Source organism: Plectropomus leopardus, chromosome 20 (genome assembly GCF_026936395.1).
Source record: "Plectropomus leopardus strain MGB_pleo_1.0 chromosome 20, ASM2693639v1, whole genome shotgun sequence".
NCBI lineage: Eukaryota > Metazoa > Chordata > Actinopteri > Perciformes > Serranidae > Plectropomus > Plectropomus leopardus.
In genome coordinates, this window is record NC_142195.1 from 3,804,409 (window position 1) to 3,823,462 (window position 19,054).

Genomic DNA, 19,054 nt, shown 5'->3' on the forward strand with positions numbered 1-19,054 from the left:
CATGAAATGAAAACAGGTAAAGTACTAATACCTCAAGTCGATCATTGCAGAGGGCACTTGTCTCATTTGAAACCTGCTGCAACTTGTTCCTGCTGCAGCCCGTCCAACAAAAACATTCGCTTCATTTGCATGTGGGAAATGTTTTTTCAATTTTGTCAGAAAAATATCAACCCCTTACACACACTCATATCACTCTGCACACAAAATGTGCTTTTCATAATCAAGCTTGGAAAAAATATTATACATTAATATGAATTTCTACTTTAATTGGGTTCTTTTTTTAACCAATATCAGTACTAATCATAATTATCAAATATTCATTAATTTTCAGAATTGTAACCGTTTAAATGCCAGGTTTATTCATGATGCCACTATGTTTTTAGATTTAAAAAAACCCCCACAAAAAATGAGTTATTTTCAATATGCAGCAAACTAAGTAGATTTTTTTTGTATTACAGCCAAGGGTATGTCAATGACCAGCAGCAACACTGATTTTTATACATTATTATTTTTTGTGTGGTGTCAAATACTCACATTCATACCCCTCTGCACACAAAATGCGAGCCTCAAAATCAGTTTTTTTTTAAACTAACATCAGTACTTTTTTTCATGATGCCACTGTGTTTCTTTCTTTTCACCACAGCCTGGGATATGTCAGTGATAAGCAGCAACACTGATGGTGACAGTGCACCTAGTGGAAATAGCATGTATTTTCTCCATATGCCAAATACACTGAAAATCGTAAAAATGACAAATTGCTAAGCAAAAGCCCAGGATGACAACCAGAAATTAAAAAAAAAAAAAAAAAAAAAGGATATTTTAATGCTTCGGTGGCTATGGGATCAAAATTTGCACTTTGAATGGGTTTAAGTGGAGCATCTTTTGCACTAGATGTAACAATTTAGTGTCCGCTGTGTATTTTAGATTTACTGTTGGAGCTGAGCTGGAAATTCTAAGATTAAACAAAAATACATAATCCTGCCAAAAATGTATGCCATATGCATGAACGTATCCAAAATTATACCCAAAAAATGAAAAAAGGGAAAGCGCGTAAAATGCACCAAATAGTCCCTTAGGGCTAATTTAACCCCCAAAACCTCAACCTAGAATTGCCTTTGTGACAAAAAGGCATCTTTAATACCTCCCAACAGCACGTGAACCTGCCCTGCGTAGGCGCGGCCATGTGACTCGGACACGGTGACATCACGCAGGTGTGTAAAACGTCTGGGTGAAGAAGACATGCCAGTTTAAACACCGACATAGAGCGGAGCAGACACACCCGGCACATACTGCATATTACTCTCTGCGGTCATGGCCGTGAGGACGCCATGGCTTCACCTGTTCCTGTTTTTATGTTGCGTGCACAGCTGCCTGTCCACAGGTAACGTTTCAGTTCTTTTTTTTCATATCTGTTGGTTGTAATTGTCTGAACATTCAGATAACATATGATAAGGATCCACAGAGCGCTTTATTGTAGAGCATATGTCGAATGTATGCCCTGCGTGTTTGGTTTTTGGGTTCCTATAGGTTGGATTAGTTTGTCAGAGGTAGTTTGATCACACTATAACAAAGTTTTTATGTAAAGCGGATAGTTATAATGCAGATGAGTCATGTTCACAAGACGAAATGGAAGTAGAGAGAAGGTCAAAGTGCTCACAGCTGAAAGAGTCCAGTGGTACAATGAAGTATCACAAAGCAGAAAACACTGACTCTACTACTGCACCCTAATTTAGTACAAATTCAAGGTACTTGTACTGACATTTTATGCTGTTTTATACCTCTACTAGCCTACATTTCAGAGGGAAATTTATTTTTTACTCCGTAAATAGTATTTTTTAGCTCCACTACATTGATCTGATAACTTTAGTTACTTTACACATGACTGTTTTTATTCTTTTTTTTTTTTTATCCCCTTCCTGTAAGTGAAATAATTTACATCTAGGTGAGGGAACAACTGATTATCAGCCTGGCTGATTATTTGGGATGATATCTGGCATTTTGAAGATTATCTGTGTTGGCATTTTATTTTAATGATTGCTGATAAAACTAAATAATTAAAAAGTGCAAATAAAGTGTCAGCATGGAAGGAACTCTTACTAAAACCTCAGGGAGCTATTTTTATTTCTTTTTTTATTTACATTTTCACTTGACTTTATTACAAAATAAATGCTGGGAACATGCTGTGTATGATGTTGAAAGGTTCAGTTTTGATTAAATGTTTGCTAAAGGCATTTAAATAAAGTTTTGTGTTGGAGTTTGTTATATTCCAAATTCTTTTCATTTTTATTGTAAATGCATATTGGTTCCAAATATCAGTTATTGTTTAACTACTAATAATCTGTATTGTTATCAGCCCCCAAAAAACAATAGTGGTCGACCCCTATTCCAGATGTGTTGATTTTGAATGTAATGTATGAAACTGGAGGATTAAATGTTCCTTTATGTATGGAGAAAATTCTACACCTTCTTAATCTAAATAAACTCAGTAAGTTGGTGAAATCAGTCAGTAAAATATTCATATGTTTTATTCCTATGGTGCAAGACAGTCCAAAAATCTTAGTAAAAATGAACAAAACAATCAACAGAATAAATGTTGCACAAGTTTCTGCAAAACCACAAACATTTGCACATTATGTGGCGGATACATTGAAACGTTACATTTCAACAATGCTTTGGTTAACCCTTTGAAACTTTTGCAAATTAGCTCAATTTCTTTCAAAACATGAGAAGACAGCAGCGAGCAACTAAAGAAAGAAATTAGTAAGAAGTACAAGAAAATTACCTTAAAAACAAAAAAAAGTCAGTTTAAAAAAAACAACAACAACAAGGTAATGACCTGGAAAACTACTTTAAAATCATAACAATTTGTAACATAATTTCAAACGTGCAATTTTGATCATTATAAATATATATAAATATATATCCAGTTTCAAAGTGTTAAAGGGATAGTCCCTTATTTTTCCTTTTTTTTTCTTATTGTAGGGTTGAAAGTTGTCCATAGACAGTATATTATTAACAGTAAATGTCAGTTGGCACGCCCCCAGTTTGGAGAAAGAGGCCTGAGTGCAACATGAATGCAGTGTACTGCTGTGAATGCAGTCCAGCAATAAAATGTATTTTAGCCACATAAAAAAAATCCCACCTAGAAATCTCAATGTCAGTTTTAGTGAGCACTATATTAATAGTATTTTCACTATCTCACTCTCTTCAAAGCGAGACTTCATTGAGAAAAACAGTGATTTGAGCTTGTTGAACACAGGAGCTGCTCGTCTACTGCTGGCTTTGAACAGTTCATGTGATTGTGTTCTTGTTTGACTTTGCTGTTTAAAAGGTTTAGTTCATATTTCGCCAAAATCACACAACAACACAAAAACTAACAAATTGTTTGAAGCAGCTTATGCAGCTTATATATTTAGCTAAAATTACTGTTGTTCTTAATGCAGTCTGGCAGCTTTGACGAGAGCTTTTTGGTGGCGAAAACACTTTATTTTACTTAAGTTTTGTTATAAGTATATAGATAGAAAGATAGATAGATATATTATATATATATATATATATATATATATATATATATATATTTTTTTTTTTTTTTTTTTTTTTGCTGACCCCCACCCATCAACAGCAGTACATTGCTTAGTTTCCATGTCAGACTCCAGCCTGCCTCTCCAAACTTGGGGTATGCTGACTGACCTCTGCAGTAATACATTAACTTTGGATAAGTACTTTATATAACCCCACTTTAAAAAAAATCCAAACTACCCCTTTAAAGGTCTGAAAACTTAATTCACCACTGATTGAGTATATCTGAGCTTCACTTGAGGGCAAATTTAGTCAGTCTGACCATGATCTCTCTTGTGAATTCTCTTTGATCCCCTCTGGATCTTGCCCCTCTAAGGAAAACTAACAGATATTCGAATTATTTTATTCCTTCCGCCATCAGACTTTTAAATGCTGCTGACAGCAGTAACTTATGGTCATAAGGGTCAGTGCAGTAAATCTTGGGAGCAGCATGGTTTATGTATTTATTTATTTTATTCTTGTCACGGTATGTGTTGGGTAGCTTTATGGCTGAGTCTTTTGCCCACGCAGTGATCTACAGTATGTGTTGTTGCTGCTATGCTCAGGTTCTCCATCTGTCAGTCTGTCGCGCCGACATGGCTATGTTTGAATGCTGCTGTTGACTGTGTGTGTTTTATACTGTCTTTACTGTTTTATGCGACTGGTCGACTGTAAACAGAATTGCCCATTTGGGATAAATAAAGCTGTCTCTGTCTCTCTATCTAAATTTGTAAAATGTTCCTGTATTTATTTCAAACTTGTTGCACTTCTGCTTTTCATATGAAACAGATAATAGAGGCTTCCCCTCTACAGAGACCAGCGATGGCGTGTTGGTCAGCTCCCAGGCCAAACACTTCCTGAGCAGTCGCCTCACAAGCATCTTCCTCCCAATCATCTACATCATCGTATTTGTTGTGGGACTTCCCTCCAATGCCTTGGCCATCTGGGTATTCTTGTTCCGGACCAAGAAAAAGCACCCATCTTCTATCTACATGGCCAACCTGGCTCTGGCTGACCTGCTCTTCGTCATTTGGGTCCCCTTAAAGATAGCATACCACTTAAACGGCAACGACTGGATCTACGGACAGGGGTTGTGCAAAGTGCTGGTGGCGTTTTTCTACAGCAACATGTACTGCTCCATCGCTTTCATTGCCTGTATAAGCGTCCAGCGTTACTGGGCCGTGATCCAGCCGTTCTCTCAGCAGCACAGGAGCAACAAAGTGGCTGTCGCCCTCTCCGTAACAATCTGGGTGGTGGTTTGGCTTCTCACCATCCCGCTCTACCTGTACGACCAGGAGGTCCGTGTTAGAGAACTCAACATCCTCACCTGCCATGATGTCACCAAGCCCAGCCAGAAGAAAATAGCAGCGGGCTACTTCCTGACGATGGGGACATTTGGATTTGTGGCTCCCACCATTGTGTGCATCATATCCTACGTCCTCATGCTCAAGGCTCTCCGGAACAGCATGGCGGACCCCACCATCGCCAAGAGGCGACGAAAGGCCATCGTCTTAATCATCACTGTGCTGGTGATGTTTTTAGTGTGCTTCACTCCCAGTAACATCATGCTGCTGGTGCACTACATCCTCCTGTTAGGTGGATCCAGCAACACGCTGTACGGATTCTACATCACCACCCTGTGCTTAGCCAGTCTCAACAGCTGCATCGACCCTTTCATTTACTACTTCATCTCCGAGGACTTCAGAGAGCACGTCAAGAACACGTTTCTCTGCAGGAGCGAGCGCTCAGTGGAGAGGAAGAAGGTCTCCTTCAGCGCCCTCAAGTACTCCAAGAAGAGCAGCACGTATACGTCCAATTCAGGGAACACTCAGAGCACCGAGTGCTAGTGCTGCGTTCGTTTTTTTAAGCTAATTCTCAAATCGGAGATTTCTTTACAGCGACTTTTTCTGTCTCTGGAGGAAATTTGTACCTCACTGAAGCTTTGAGCTATCTAAGTTACTGTTGTTGTTTTTTTTTTTGTAAATATTTTTGGTAATACAGCTGATATTTAATGCACTTTGCTTGATGCAGTCTTCTGCAGTTTTATTGGATTTCCTTGAGACATAAATGATTGAACTTTGGTCTGTTTTTTTCATGTATCTGATTTTTTTTTTAAAGTCCACGCTATGATTTTCTCTCGTCAGTGTTCTGATGTGCCATGAAGAGATTTAGACCCTGGTTTAGCATGATGTACGACACAAGCTTGGCATAATGTATGTGTATATCGAGTGTGTTTTTGTACTAATCATTTTTATTTGCATAAGTATATTTTAAAGTTTGCCAATAAAAGTAAAGGTACAACTTACAGCCTGTCACACGGTCTTCATGTCTTGAAAAGTTTCAAAAAGCATTGTACTTCGTTTCCCTAAAGAAGGTCTTAAAAGGTATTAAAAAAGTCTTATATTTAATTTCTAAAAGTCTCAGATATATTCTCTTTCCTGTTATGGGAAGTAATATTATTTATGAAATGTTTTGAACCTGGTTGTGGGCTCTCAGGATATGTTATACATCTACAAGCTAAATTTTTGTGATGATGGTCTTTTTTTACTGCAGTAGGCTGTTCTGTTTTATGCCTCTGCAGCGGTGATAGCTGAGGCCGCACGCATTATGTTTTATCTGTTCATCCGTCCCATTGTTGTGAACGCAATACCTCAAGAGCACCTTGAGAGAATTTCTTCAAATTTGGCACTAATGTCCACTTGGACTCAACAATGAACTGATGACATTTTGGTGGTCATAGTTCAAAGGTCAAGGTCATTGTAATATAGTGAACACGATATCTCAAGAACACCATAAGGATTTGGCACAAATGTTAAGCAATGCCCTGGATTCACATTCAGTGGGCCAAAGGGAAATACACATATGATAGCAACAAATTCAACAAAACTAAACAACTATCAGCAATGACTATCAAAAGTCACAAAGAAAAAAATATGTAAAATTAATATTGAAACAGATTAAATTAAAAACAAATCTGCAACCAGAAAACATAATAATTGCCCAGGTAAAACAAAAAAATCATCCTGTAATTATACTGCCTTTATCATTCAGAAATCATGACACAACAATGCTGAGGATGACTCATTTTCACTCCTGCCACCCAGAAAGAAGCACACATTATCTGATTCTATTTTTAATTTGAATAGCACAGACAGGGTAGGACTTCAGCGTAAACAGCATTACTAATCTGGAAACTTATCTGGTAAAACTGTGCTGGAACAGAGTTCCCAAAATGAGTGTTTATCTGACAAATATGTTACATTTGAATCCATCCATTGTACACTTTTATAATTCTGAATATAGTTTTGTGGACATTTTTTCTACATTTTGAATATTTTTTGAGAAATCCTCCCCTAAACTAAATTTCAGCTCATTTTCTTGTCACCTTTTACTATTTTCCTGGCATTTCTGTGACATTTCTTGTCAAGTTGGTCATTGCCTTTCCCCCCCATGTTTCATTATCCTTTTGAAACGTGAGTGAATGGGAAGAAGCCAATGAGCAGCTTAACAAAAATGGCCCAAAAATGGGCAAGAAATAAGTAAAATGTTATCAAAAAAATAATCTGAAAACAAGCAAACCGAAAAGGAAATTAAAAAACAAAAACAAGAAAAAAGAGAGTGCAAATATATATCTTTTTTTTCTGTAACATATTTTTAAACATATAATTATAAAAAGTGTAGTTTTCTCTACATTTTTTCTGTATTTTTTAATAATATTTGTATTATTAAAAAATACAGAAAAAAATACTGAAAAAATACTGTTGCTCCGGTGCTTTTTGGTATGTGCAGACGAACTGTGAAAACAAAGTTCGTTTTCTCGAGATAACGAGATAATATCTCGGGAAAACAAACTCTGTTTTCTCGAAATAACGAGATAATATCTCGTTATAACGAGATAATATCTCATTATATCGAGAAAACGGCTTGTAAAAAAAAAAAAACACGTCCGCTTAGGGCTTCCGTAATTATTACTATTTTTTATTTATTTTATTTTTTTGTGCTGGAAAACTTCCATAGAGCAAAGAGGGTGGGCGGGGCTCTGATGACGCAGGCAGCGTACAAACAGGTAGTCTCGGGGTGTGCCCTTGAAGAGTGTACTTGTTGGTGTAATTCGACATATAAGAAGTAGTTGGAGGCAGACTGTCACACATACTGGATCTGAGCGCTTGTGAACTGCTCAGACATGGATGTAACTCGGTTTTTGACGCTGCTGTTGATTTCCTTCTGCTTTTCTGCCACAGATGCCTCAGGTAAGACCGGAAGTTTATTGTTCGAGGAGCTCGCGAGCTCCAATATCGACCCAGATGAGACACTTGAGTCTGATACTAAGAGAGATTTAACACAGATCTACCCAATTAATGTTTGAATATATTAAGATAAATTTATGGAAACATTGTCTTCATCATTACAGAGGATTTTTAACGAGATAGTTTTTGACATAAGGTGGTGGTCAGCTGCCAGATACACGGGAGAGTTGGGAAATGAGGACGTGAGGAAATACTTTATATCAAGATTAATTATTAATACAAATATCGTGTTTCTAACGTCGTAACACAAGGGGAAAAATGTTACTTGCCTTTGTGATATAGTTTCAGTGATATAGTTTTTAGTTTTATTGTCATTTGTGTGAGGGGCACAGTATATTTACACATTACTCTGTCATTAATTAATACAGTCTTTTAGCATAAAATGAAAATTATGGAAAAACTCCAGGGCAAATGGCAGTGGCGTTTCTAGGGCTTAGCCTGGGCCCCAGTAGGGGGGCCCAGAGGGATACTTCTTAGGTTTTTTTTTTTGGCTTTTTTTTTAACACGCACAAAATAGATATATATAATATAATAATATAATATATAATAACTAGATGCTTTTTTAAAAATGCACTCTGGCACCTTATTTGCCCTTAAGAACTTTTTATTTTTTTATTTTTTACTTTCCAGATCAACCTTTTAAAACCTGAGACAATTGGCTTATTTTTTTGACATGGAAAGAAGGGAATTAGCAGCTTAAGAAAAAAAATGTAAAAATAATTAGTGAATTATCTCAACTTATGAAAATCAAAAAGGAAAGGAAAGTAACAAAAGAAAAACAGAAAATGACCTGAAAAAGTGCTAAAATGAAATATAAAATAATAAATATCAATAAATATCAATAACAAGTTTTTTTATATTCTTTTTAGCTATGTCATTTTCCCATCATGTTTTAATATACACATATATATATATATATATATATATATATATATTAGGACATTTAATGCCAATTTGCTCTTTTTTCCCTAGTTTTTGAAAAAAAAAAGGTTTCCAATATTTAAATGCTTGTAAAAGATGTTGATCCAGGTTTTGAAGGGTTCACTATGAATTGTGATGAGAAAAATATTAGTAGTTGTTGGTAATCCGTATTGAGTGCAGAATACTTTACAAATAATATAATTAAAAATATTAAATATATATTATCTTTGGAAAAATAGCCAGTGTCAACAGTGGTGTAATGTAACTAAATACATTTATTCAAGTGTAAGTATGAACAAAATGACAGATTGTTTCAGGCCTTTTTTTCCCTCTTTTTTAAAAAAAAATTATACCCTATTTTGCCAAAATTAGCACGTGTGCACAAATTTTTTACAGGTGGAAAAACTGGTTAAATAAAGGCATAGCATTTTCATTGCTGGAAGACTAGAGCCATGCACACGTCTCTACAGCAGACAAATATGTCTTTGTGTTTGTTATTTTAACTGGTGTGTCATGTTTGACGTTACAGGCCAGAAAACAGGTTAGTATACAATAGAAAGCAGCATGGAGGCTAGTGAAAATGTTTCAATGGTTGCTTCTTTTTTCTATCTCTTATTCAGTCTCTCTTTCCAGCTAAATGAAGACTATTTTGAACTATGTTTTGCTGCTGTTTGGGCGGAGATGGGCGATATTTTGTGGTGGTGCCTCATTGCATCTCGCCGGTAAAGGGGCCTTAATCAGTGCTTTCACCGGGAATTGTATTTTCATCACTGCTGATCAGAGCCATAGGTTAAATATACTTGTGAATACTGCAAAGTCATTTGACCCACATGTTAATGCTGATTTTAACTTTTCTTATAACCTACAAAAGCCAGGTGTAGTTTTTTTGTGAAGTGGAAAAGAGGATATATTGTGCATGTTCTTAAAAATATATTCAACTTTTATATTTAGATCTGAGGCTAATAATAAAAGTACTGACCTCAGACAGCCTAACAGCGCCACTGGCCAACAGTCATTTTCAAATTACTTGCACTGTCCTAAACCTAAACCAGTTTGTTAGATGGCAGATTTTATAATGAAATAAAGCTGAGAAAAATGACGAACTCTCACTTTCAACCCTTTGAAACTTGAGCAAATTGTTTTGATTTCTTTCAAAAAATATGCAAAAAAGTGCTGAAAATTAAAGATGTGTGTTTGTTTCATATTATTTTATTATGTTTTAAATATAAAATTATTATATCATAAATATAGTCTTCTTGATTTTTTGTGGATAATTTAATAATAATCCCCCCCTCTTGTTAAAGTATTTCTAGGTATTTTCCTTGTCACCTTTTTTCATAATTTCCTGCAATGTTTTGGACATTTCATAACGTAACACAAGAAAACTGATGATGTTAGAAAGCAGGACCCAGGAAATTTCTAACATTTTTGTTTGATAGATGTCTAGGTACCAAAATAGTTCCCAATTTGTATTTTTGTCTGGTGGAATAATTCATTTGTAAATGATCATGTCAGCCTTAATTCAATTTTGTCATATTATTGTAGGTAAAGGACGAGGTTTTATCGGGATTAAGGACCCTACAAACTCAAATCAAGTTGTTGTGGACCGGGCAACTTCTGACACATTGAAGAGCAATCTGACCACGGTCTTCCTCCCGATTGTCTACATCATCGTGTTTGCAGTGGGACTTCCTGCCAATGGCATGGCCATCTGGGTGTTCCTCTTCCGGACCAAGAAGAAGCACCCGTCCTCCATCTACATGGCTAACCTGGCTCTGGCGGACCTGCTCTTCGTCATCTGGATCCCCTTAAAGATAGCGTACCACTTCAACGGCAACGACTGGATCTACGGAGAGCCGCTGTGCAAAGTACTAGTGAGCTTCTTCTACGGGAACATGTACTGCTCGGTGCTCTTCATCGCCTGCCTCAGCGTGCAGAGGTACTGGGTGGTGGCTCACCCTCTGTCCCAGCAGAGGAAGAACAACAAAGTGGCTGTTGGCGTCTGCGTTGCCATTTGGGCTTTCATCTGGCTCACCAGCACACCTTTGTACCTATACAACCACACCGCCAGACTAAAAGACCCCAACATCACCACCTGCCATGACGTTAACATCATACGTGATCCCCTGAATCCTTTCCCCGACGTGCAGCTGCCTTACTACTACTTCATCTTCATGGGTTTGGTTGTGTTCCTTGTTCCTTGTATCATAATCGTTGTGGCCTACATTCTTCTGCTCAGAGCTCTCGGGAACAGCATGGATGATAGCACTGCGGCAAAGAACCGCCAGAGAGCCATTGTGCTGATCGTGACTGTTCTGGTGACATTCCTGGTGTGTTTCATCCCCAGTAACATCATGCTGGTGGTGCACTACTCTTTGCTAAAAGATGGAGTGATAAACAATGGGTACGGTTTCTACATCTCCACGTTATGCCTGGCCAGCCTCAACAGCTGCCTAGACCCGTTTATCTACTACTTTGTGTCGGAGGACTTCAGGAACCACGTGAAGAACACTCTGCTGTGCAGGAGCAGCCGGACTGTGGAGAGGATGAGAGTTTCATTCAGCTCCATGAAATACTCCAGGAAGAGCAAGTCATATGTGTCAGATAGCGGAAACACGCAGAGCAGCAGCTGTTAGAGATAAGGTGGATAAATGCGAGCAAAGAAAGACTTTGATGGGATATCGTGCATCGTGCCCGTGCTTGCACACTGGTGTGATGAGAACAGGGTACTGCACAGACCTTGTGGCACTGACACAGTGGATAGGTCTGTAATTATGGACATAAGGCCCATCAGTCATAACCAGGTAGCCTCAGCAACCCAATCATCAAGAAAAATTGAAAAATTCTGGCATTCTATGTTTCCACAAACCACAGATATGTTACATTTGCACGTTATTATTATGTAGTGGTTTTGGTGAAACTTTTCAATAACCACTTGGTTGTGGTTAGGAAGAGGATACTTTTTGGTTTGAAATTCACAGTTTTGGGTGCAAAATCCCAGCATGTAAAACAGCGATATCCTAGTTAATAATAACTTCTTTTAGTGACACTGTCCCCGCTGGACAAAACAGCAGTTGGTCACTTAAAAACACCCATGTTTAGGGGTTAAAAGCTGCTGGAAACTCACAGACAAGCTCCTAAAAATATAGCGCCACATTTGATCTGCAGAAAACAAAAAAGCGATGGGCCCCCAAAAAATACCCATGTTTTGGTGGTAAGCTGCTGGAAACACAGCATCTGGTCCCTAAAACACACCCACGTTTGGGGGCTAACATACTGCCTGAAACACAGTGAGGGGTCCTTAAAATCGTAGTTTGCGGAAACATGCAATAGTAACTTTTCTTTTGCTGATTAGGCTAATTTCAGATAATCAAAGATGTGATGGTGACGATAGTTGGGGGACATTTTAAGATGTATATGACTTCATTATGAACTGTTTTGTGTGAAACATGAATCCATATTTTCAAGTATATATATGATGGAAGGCCTATTAAAGACTGACATTTGGTCCTCTTGGCTGGACAAAATGTGGATTTTCATAAGACTTTTGACTGACCTGTTCACTGCACTGAACATGAGGAATAAAAAAAGCCAAATTATAATGTGTGCAGAGTAACAGCACAAAAGAGAATCATAACGTTAACTCAAACAACAACAGGACTTCCTTAATATTTATTCCTGTTTATTTTTATGGCCTGTTTCTGCAGCCAACATGTTTATCCTGCCATTTTTAACTTCATGTGTTTAAGTGTTTGTTTTCATGTGTGTAATGAGGAAATATGTGCCATTGTTACATAGTTTCTTAAATAAATGAAAAAGCTATAGATCCAGTTTCTGTGAGACTCCTCTTAATGTTGCGTAATCAAGTTGAAGTCCTGTGCCAAGCGAGTCACTGGCTGTACTTTAATCTCACAGAGAGGGATATGGACTCATTGTTGTGGAATGTTCTCATGTGAAAATCTGAGGAATTTCTGGAATGTGTTGAGTCTGCTTTTAGTGTCAGAAAGTAAGCAAATGCATTTTTCAAACAAGTATTTTAATGTTTACAGAGTTGTTAACCATACTTTTATCTGAAGGAGCAGCCAGAGAAAAGAGAGTCAGAGTGGAGGGGGTTAAAGAATGTTCCAGAGCGTGATGAGACATGTTGGGAGGATGACAAAAACAGGTCATCCTCCCAATAGTTTCAGTGTCGCGCCACGTTTCACCCAAAACACGGAAATCATACAAGCCACACAGCTTGCTTTCTCATTTATTTTTATTTATTTAAACACACAAAAACTTTACTTCTTTTTTTTTTTTTTTTTTTTTTTTAGATGTTATGTTTTTATTATTTTCAGTGAGTGACATACAGTAAATACAATGTAGGCAGGGAACATTTTAAATCAAACCATTGCTTGCAACAGTGCTAAAGAAATGCATTGAATAATGTTTAATATTTTTTATATATATATATATATATATATATATATATATATATATATATATATATATATATATATATATATATATATATAATGAGTGACAGACAACTGTCACAGAAAACAAAACTAGACAAGAAAAACAGTTAAAATAAAAAAATAAAATAAAAAAAGAACTTAGAAGGATGCACAATAACTTTCCTTTTTATATATATAAATATATATAAAATAGCTGACTTTTCTCTCCTGTCTCTTGATTTGTAATCAACTTGAAGCTCTGTTTCAGTCACACATTTTTTTTTTGAATTACACAAAGACAATACAATGTAGATAAAGGGCTATTGTAAACCAAATGGTATGCTCCCAGTCTTTTATCTCATGATAAGGAGTAATTGCCCTGCTGTGTTTGGAGCAATAGCCCTATGAGTCCTCCCCCTCCCCCAGGTATGTGCACACATGCTGTAAACTGATTCAGCTTCCTGTTGGATGACCGGTTGGTTGAGGCTGAGCTGCAGGCCATTTCACGAGGTAAATGATTGTTGTGTGAGTGTCGTCTTACCCTTTGTCAGCACTCTGAGTGGAATACCTTCTTTTCACATGTTGGGGACTGAGCCACTCCCTGGCTGTGTTACATTTACACAGTTCCACAATGTGACCAGAGCAAACACCAACACCATTATCAAACTGAGCATATGTGTTTAACAATGCAGTGGATTGTATTTGTGATGGTTTGATAAAACATCATGGGAAAAGTTAGAATACTGTGAATAATATTTATACAGGCCGACAGTGGTTGTGATGTGTAGCAGTTCGGAAATCATATGTTGCTTAAGAAACCTGAGCACATTGGCTCAATTTTTATGAACCCATTGAAACCTGGAGCAAAATCACTTTTTTGTATTTGTATTTTAACCTTTGAATGTTTTGTGAATTGGTTTTACAGAAACACGAGGAAAAAGGCAACGAGTAACTTGGTAAGAAATGTTCCACAAATTTCAAGATAATAATAGATTTAGAAAATAATTTTAAAAAAAAAGACTAGCAAAAATGTCTTGTGGAAAAAAGAGAAAAGCCAGGGAAAAACTATATTCATAGTTGTCACAATGATGTTTAAAATTATTGTTTAAGATTATTACACATTTTAAGCACTTTTTCTAGGTCATCTCCTGTCGTTTTTAACTTTAACTTGATTTATACCTAATTAACATGATGACATATTTAAAATTATGTTCTTTCAAGGTCTTTTTTTAATAAAATATTTTGGCTGTTATTATGGTTAGAGAAAAAGAGTATCAGTGGTTTTACTTCTGCAGTTTCACATGCATATATGTGTGGTGGTTTGTGTTGCAGACGGTATTTCCCTGATGCAATATATGTGGTACACCTTTAAGTTTCTGGTAAATTGCAACAACGCTGTTCCCACATGACTAAGAGAGGAACATTTTTAGATTTGTATAAAAGCATATGAGATTGTTAATTTCTGATAATGCAGAATTACAGTTGTTCAAACTTAACCCCTATATTAAAGGTTAATGTTGGTATTTTTCAATTTCGATCTGATTTTAACATGATTTTTTGTCCAAGTAACTAATGGGAACAGCTTCTTTTTTTTTTTTTAAATGGGTCGAGTATGGAGCAAGGTCACTGCAAAAGAGAAAAGAGAAGGCTGCATTGTAACGTTAATGAGAAATTGTGCACCTTCAATTTACATCTACTAAAAGTGCTTGGTTTAACCACTGACAGACTCAGATTGTTATTTTAAGTGTCTGACAACATTATGAAAAGGACCATACAGAGACAGACCTTTTGATCCTTTATATTTAGCAAGAAAAAGCCCTAAAAATTACTTTCACCAAACCCACCAGCTGTAATTTTAAATAAGCTGTAATTTTATCATCTTCCAGCACACTTAATTCAAAGTTGACAGAAACAAAATAAAACTAAAATAAATCCATCTTGGTTCATTTCTCCATTGTTCCAACAATCACCAATTCTAGTTTTGTTAAAATAAACCTCTTAATTCATCCAGTTGCATGCTAAAATGAGTGTTAATTGAAATGAGTCTGGTGTGTTTGGAGATGTCAATTTCTGTTAAAAAATGTGTGCTTCCTGCTATTGCACTCGGTATGTTAATACCTTTGTCCTGTTTTGTTTTCTTTTCTTCTTCTTTTGTTTTTCCTGGCTTTCTTCTATGAATTTATGCTGCTCAACTTCCAGGTCAAAGCCCAGCGCGCAGAACGCCTCGGCTAGCTCAGGTCCAACTGAGGCAAGCATATGAAAGAGTAAATTGATCCCCAACCGTATTATCTAGGTGTATTAGTCCAACTTCAAGAAATTCAACTCAGTAATAAAATGTTTGCATGTATTCTAAAAGTCCAGTTTTAGTCAGACTAACACAATCATTTGACTTTTTCTAACATCATGTAGATGCATGCTGACTTAGACACAAAAACAGGAAATAGGGCCAGGTGAAATAAAGTTACCCCCTTATGAAATTAGCCTTTTGATGGTGATGATTGACGATGATTACTTGAACTACCCAAATTATTTCCAGTGATTTGAGATGTATTGCTGATAATGAGAAAGACTCATGCCATTACCAAATATGTGGATAAAGTCTGTTTATTCAATTCTGTTTTAAGACCGCAGCACTACAATAATTATAACAAAGACACACACACACAGGCAGTCGCTTCTAAAAGAAGAACAACCTGTTGCGACAGTCATTTCCCTTGTAAAGCAGAAACACACCAAACCAGTTATGACTGCTGCTGTTGATACTAGTTGAACGCAAACAAAGAGAGTCACACAGAGTGGGACTGGATCTCCACCGCAGTGCTGTGACACACTGTTACCTGTGTGATAGCATCAGATATGTGCCTAAACAAATAGAAAAATGTCCTTAGATTTATCAGTGTAAGTTAGCAATGTAGAAGCTACTGTTTTGGCATGATATGGAGTTTGTTGCCTTGCTGCTCTTATTTGTGAGCGAAAGGGACCTCTGTTGGTTTGTTAGCAGAAATGCAAGTTATATCTCATATAAGTAAGACAACACACTTTTCTACAAAGATGAAGTAGTCAGAACCCCATAAGAAATGTATTCAATTTACATTTTTTTAAAAAATTTAAAACATCCACAAGACTTTGATTTATTCTAAAATGTGAAAGTCACAGGAAAAACATCAAAGAATCACACCTGACATAATTAAAACATTTTTATTTTCACAGTTGTATCACAAAGGTATTGTCTTTTTTGGGAGTCTCTTCCAGTGGGAGCATTTGGTTTAAAGAGGGGACGATAGATTAGTATTGCGCCCACGCATCATTGGGGTGCAGCTAAAAGACTGCTATTCATGCGTGTGAGTGAGAGGGTCAGTGCTGAGGAGGGAGAGAGGGACAATGTACGTGCTACCGTGTGTGTAATTCCTCCGACAGATCACACCATCGGCAAATACTCAAAAAGAGCTCAGAAATGTGTGGAAAGTGACCTGAGAATGCCATAAAGACATTACCACCAGCACATGAAATGGGAAATCTCTTTGACTAAGAGATGAATGCACAACAGTACAGGAGAATCTATATTATCATTGCACAAACATACATAAAAGATTGTCCTTCTCAACAACTTACCAGATAGTCAAGTGTTAGACTTATAATCAGCTCTTAAAATCCATGCTCTGTTAGGGAAAAGACATCAAAATAGGGTATAATAGTATCAAAAAGACAGAAAAGACAGACGGAAAAGAGAGAAAGTGGTCTGTGTTGGACTGAGAGCAGGTACAAAAGAGGCACTTTGAGTAAGAGAGTGACAGAGTCAATGAGAGATTCATTCCAGTTCTTTAGTCTTTTTTCCCCTGCACCTCGTCTGGCTCTCCCGTGGCAGCGTGGCTCGAGGGACTTGGCACAGTGTGGGTGCCCCCCAGCCAGTCCCAGTGAGAGAAGAATGGGGCGAAGTTAGTGTTGGGCCGCTGGTGGTGAGCATCATGCTTGGGCGCGCCACCCCACAGGCCAAAGGGCACCAGGTTATGCATGGCCCATGGGAAATCGTATCCGCAGTGGTCCTCGGTGGAGACATAGACGTTGAAGACCATGAAGCCCCATGTTGTAAGGCAGTGGCATTGGAGCAGGATGGGGTCAATCGTCGCCCAGAATCCCACGCTGAACAACTCCCAGCCAGACAGGTACTGTGTGACAAGGCTGAAAGGTTGGTTGTACTGGTGATGCACGGCATGGAAGGTGCGGTACAACCATGGTACGCGGTGGTGCAGCAGGTGCCAAAGGTAATACTGGAAGTCAAAGACCACCATGCAGCCGAGGATGCCCAGAAGGAAGCTGCAGAGCGTGGGTGCCTCGTAGGGCAACGGTGTGGGTGGCCTCCACAACCATTGGGCGACTGCAGCGGGAAAGATGTAGAGCAGATGGTTATAGATGGTTACGGCAAGGGTGGTCCAGATATTGGGCCAGGTGATGGGTCTGTCAGGATGGAGCCTGTAGCGGTTGACGCAAGGCCAGGTGGGAGCAAGCAAGTCGAGCACAGTGTAAATACCAACCAGGAGGAAGTACGTGGAGACGGAGAGGACTACAGGGAACAGAGGGCTCCTCAGAAGGTCATGGTGGTTCCGATGAAGGTAGTCCCAGGCAGGCTGCAGGACCAAGCCCTGGGACTGGATCCCGGTCACGTTGTCCTCATCCGACATCAAGGATAAAGTTCTGAGTAACCTGCCTGTGCTCATCACTGACAGTCTTCCAAAAGAAGGGCCGATCCAAGGGGATTATTGTTTAACAAGCGTCAGGAGTGGAAAAAGAGGGTCTAAATGAACGTAAAGGTCCAATCACATTCCCTGTATATGTTAAGCGAACGGCAAATTGTCTGGTGATGCTGTGCCAAATTGGACTGGCGGACTGTCTTAGCCTCTTATGTATGTTCAAGCCCCACCTCCACCCCCTCCACCCCCCGCTTTTCACAGGAAGGCGCTCTGTAAAGGGCCTTTTTCATGGGCACAAGGACCGCAGCCAGGACTCAGGAGCGGGGCCACAACAGCTCTCATTTTTGACCCAAATCATGGAGAGAGAGCTTCCGTTTACTTGTGATTTTGACTTTGTCACAGAGAACTAGCTTCTTTGTCTGTCAGCTGTTGACAGAATTAAAACATTTCGTATAGTACCTTAAGCTATAATGTATATTCACTGCTGCATGTTAATAATCAGCCTTTTAATTTTTCTCCCACTCTCAGATCATCAAACACACACACAGAAATACACACAAGCACATGCATTCACACACAACACGAGCCCAAAAGAGTAATTAATCATAGAAAAGCTGTCAAATGGGACATGAATTCAAAAGCACTCTTTCGGATGCTGAATTGCAGTTGGCTCATTACTTAGTTTGAATTTGTTTACAGACTAAAAAGATTTCATTGTAGAAAAAGAAACGCAGCAGCGACCGTAAATCTTGATTCTATGCTGTGACAAAATTGTTTTGTAAAGGACATTTTAATGATACTATGTGCTTCACAGTCAGTTATTATATCATTTTTCACTTTTTATTTTGTATTTTCAATTATGTTTCATTGGATTATATCAAATAAAGAGGCGCAATGAAAGAGTTTTCCGTAAACTCATGACAGTGAATTTATCTGTCATGACAAGAGACGTGACTGAGTTGCAAATATTATAATTTTGCAAAGAATGTTACACAGGGACTCAGTACCTGTGGCGCAATAAGCACATTTACTAAAGTAGGCTTTACTTTACTACTGTGTTAAGTTTTAGGTACTTACTTGAGAATTATGTAATGTTTGGAGGCAAATATTGTACCTTTTTTCCCACTGTATGTATTTGATTGCT

At 37.9% G+C, this 19,054-nt stretch overlaps 3 protein-coding genes across 3 annotated transcripts; 2 read left to right on the forward strand and 1 right to left on the reverse strand.

Moving 5' to 3' along the window:
* The first annotated feature begins 1,205 nt into the window (after nt 1–1,205).
* On the forward strand, nt 1,206–5,863 carry f2rl1.1 (coagulation factor II (thrombin) receptor-like 1, tandem duplicate 1). The gene is made up of 2 exons (XM_042509307.2): nt 1,206–1,381; nt 4,348–5,863. The coding sequence occupies exons 1-2, from the start codon at nt 1,312–1,314 to the stop codon at nt 5,403–5,405; spliced, it is 1,128 nt and encodes a 375-aa protein (XP_042365241.1). The 5' UTR covers nt 1,206–1,311; the 3' UTR covers nt 5,406–5,863.
* Nucleotides 5,864–7,611: 1,748 nt separating this feature from the next.
* f2rl1.2 (coagulation factor II (thrombin) receptor-like 1, tandem duplicate 2) lies at nt 7,612–12,616 on the forward strand. The gene is made up of 2 exons (XM_042509365.2): nt 7,612–7,808; nt 10,332–12,616. Exons 1-2 carry the CDS (start codon nt 7,742–7,744, stop codon nt 11,420–11,422), a joined length of 1,158 nt encoding a protein of 385 aa, XP_042365299.2. The 5' UTR covers nt 7,612–7,741; the 3' UTR covers nt 11,423–12,616.
* A 3,262-nt stretch (nt 12,617–15,878) lies between these two features.
* ch25hl2 (cholesterol 25-hydroxylase like 2) lies at nt 15,879–18,667 on the reverse strand. Its single transcript, XM_088071375.1, has one exon. It carries the CDS (start codon nt 17,935–17,937, stop codon nt 17,044–17,046), a length of 894 nt encoding a protein of 297 aa, XP_087927501.1. The 5' UTR covers nt 17,938–18,667; the 3' UTR covers nt 15,879–17,043.
* Nucleotides 18,668–19,054: the final 387 nt, after the last annotated feature.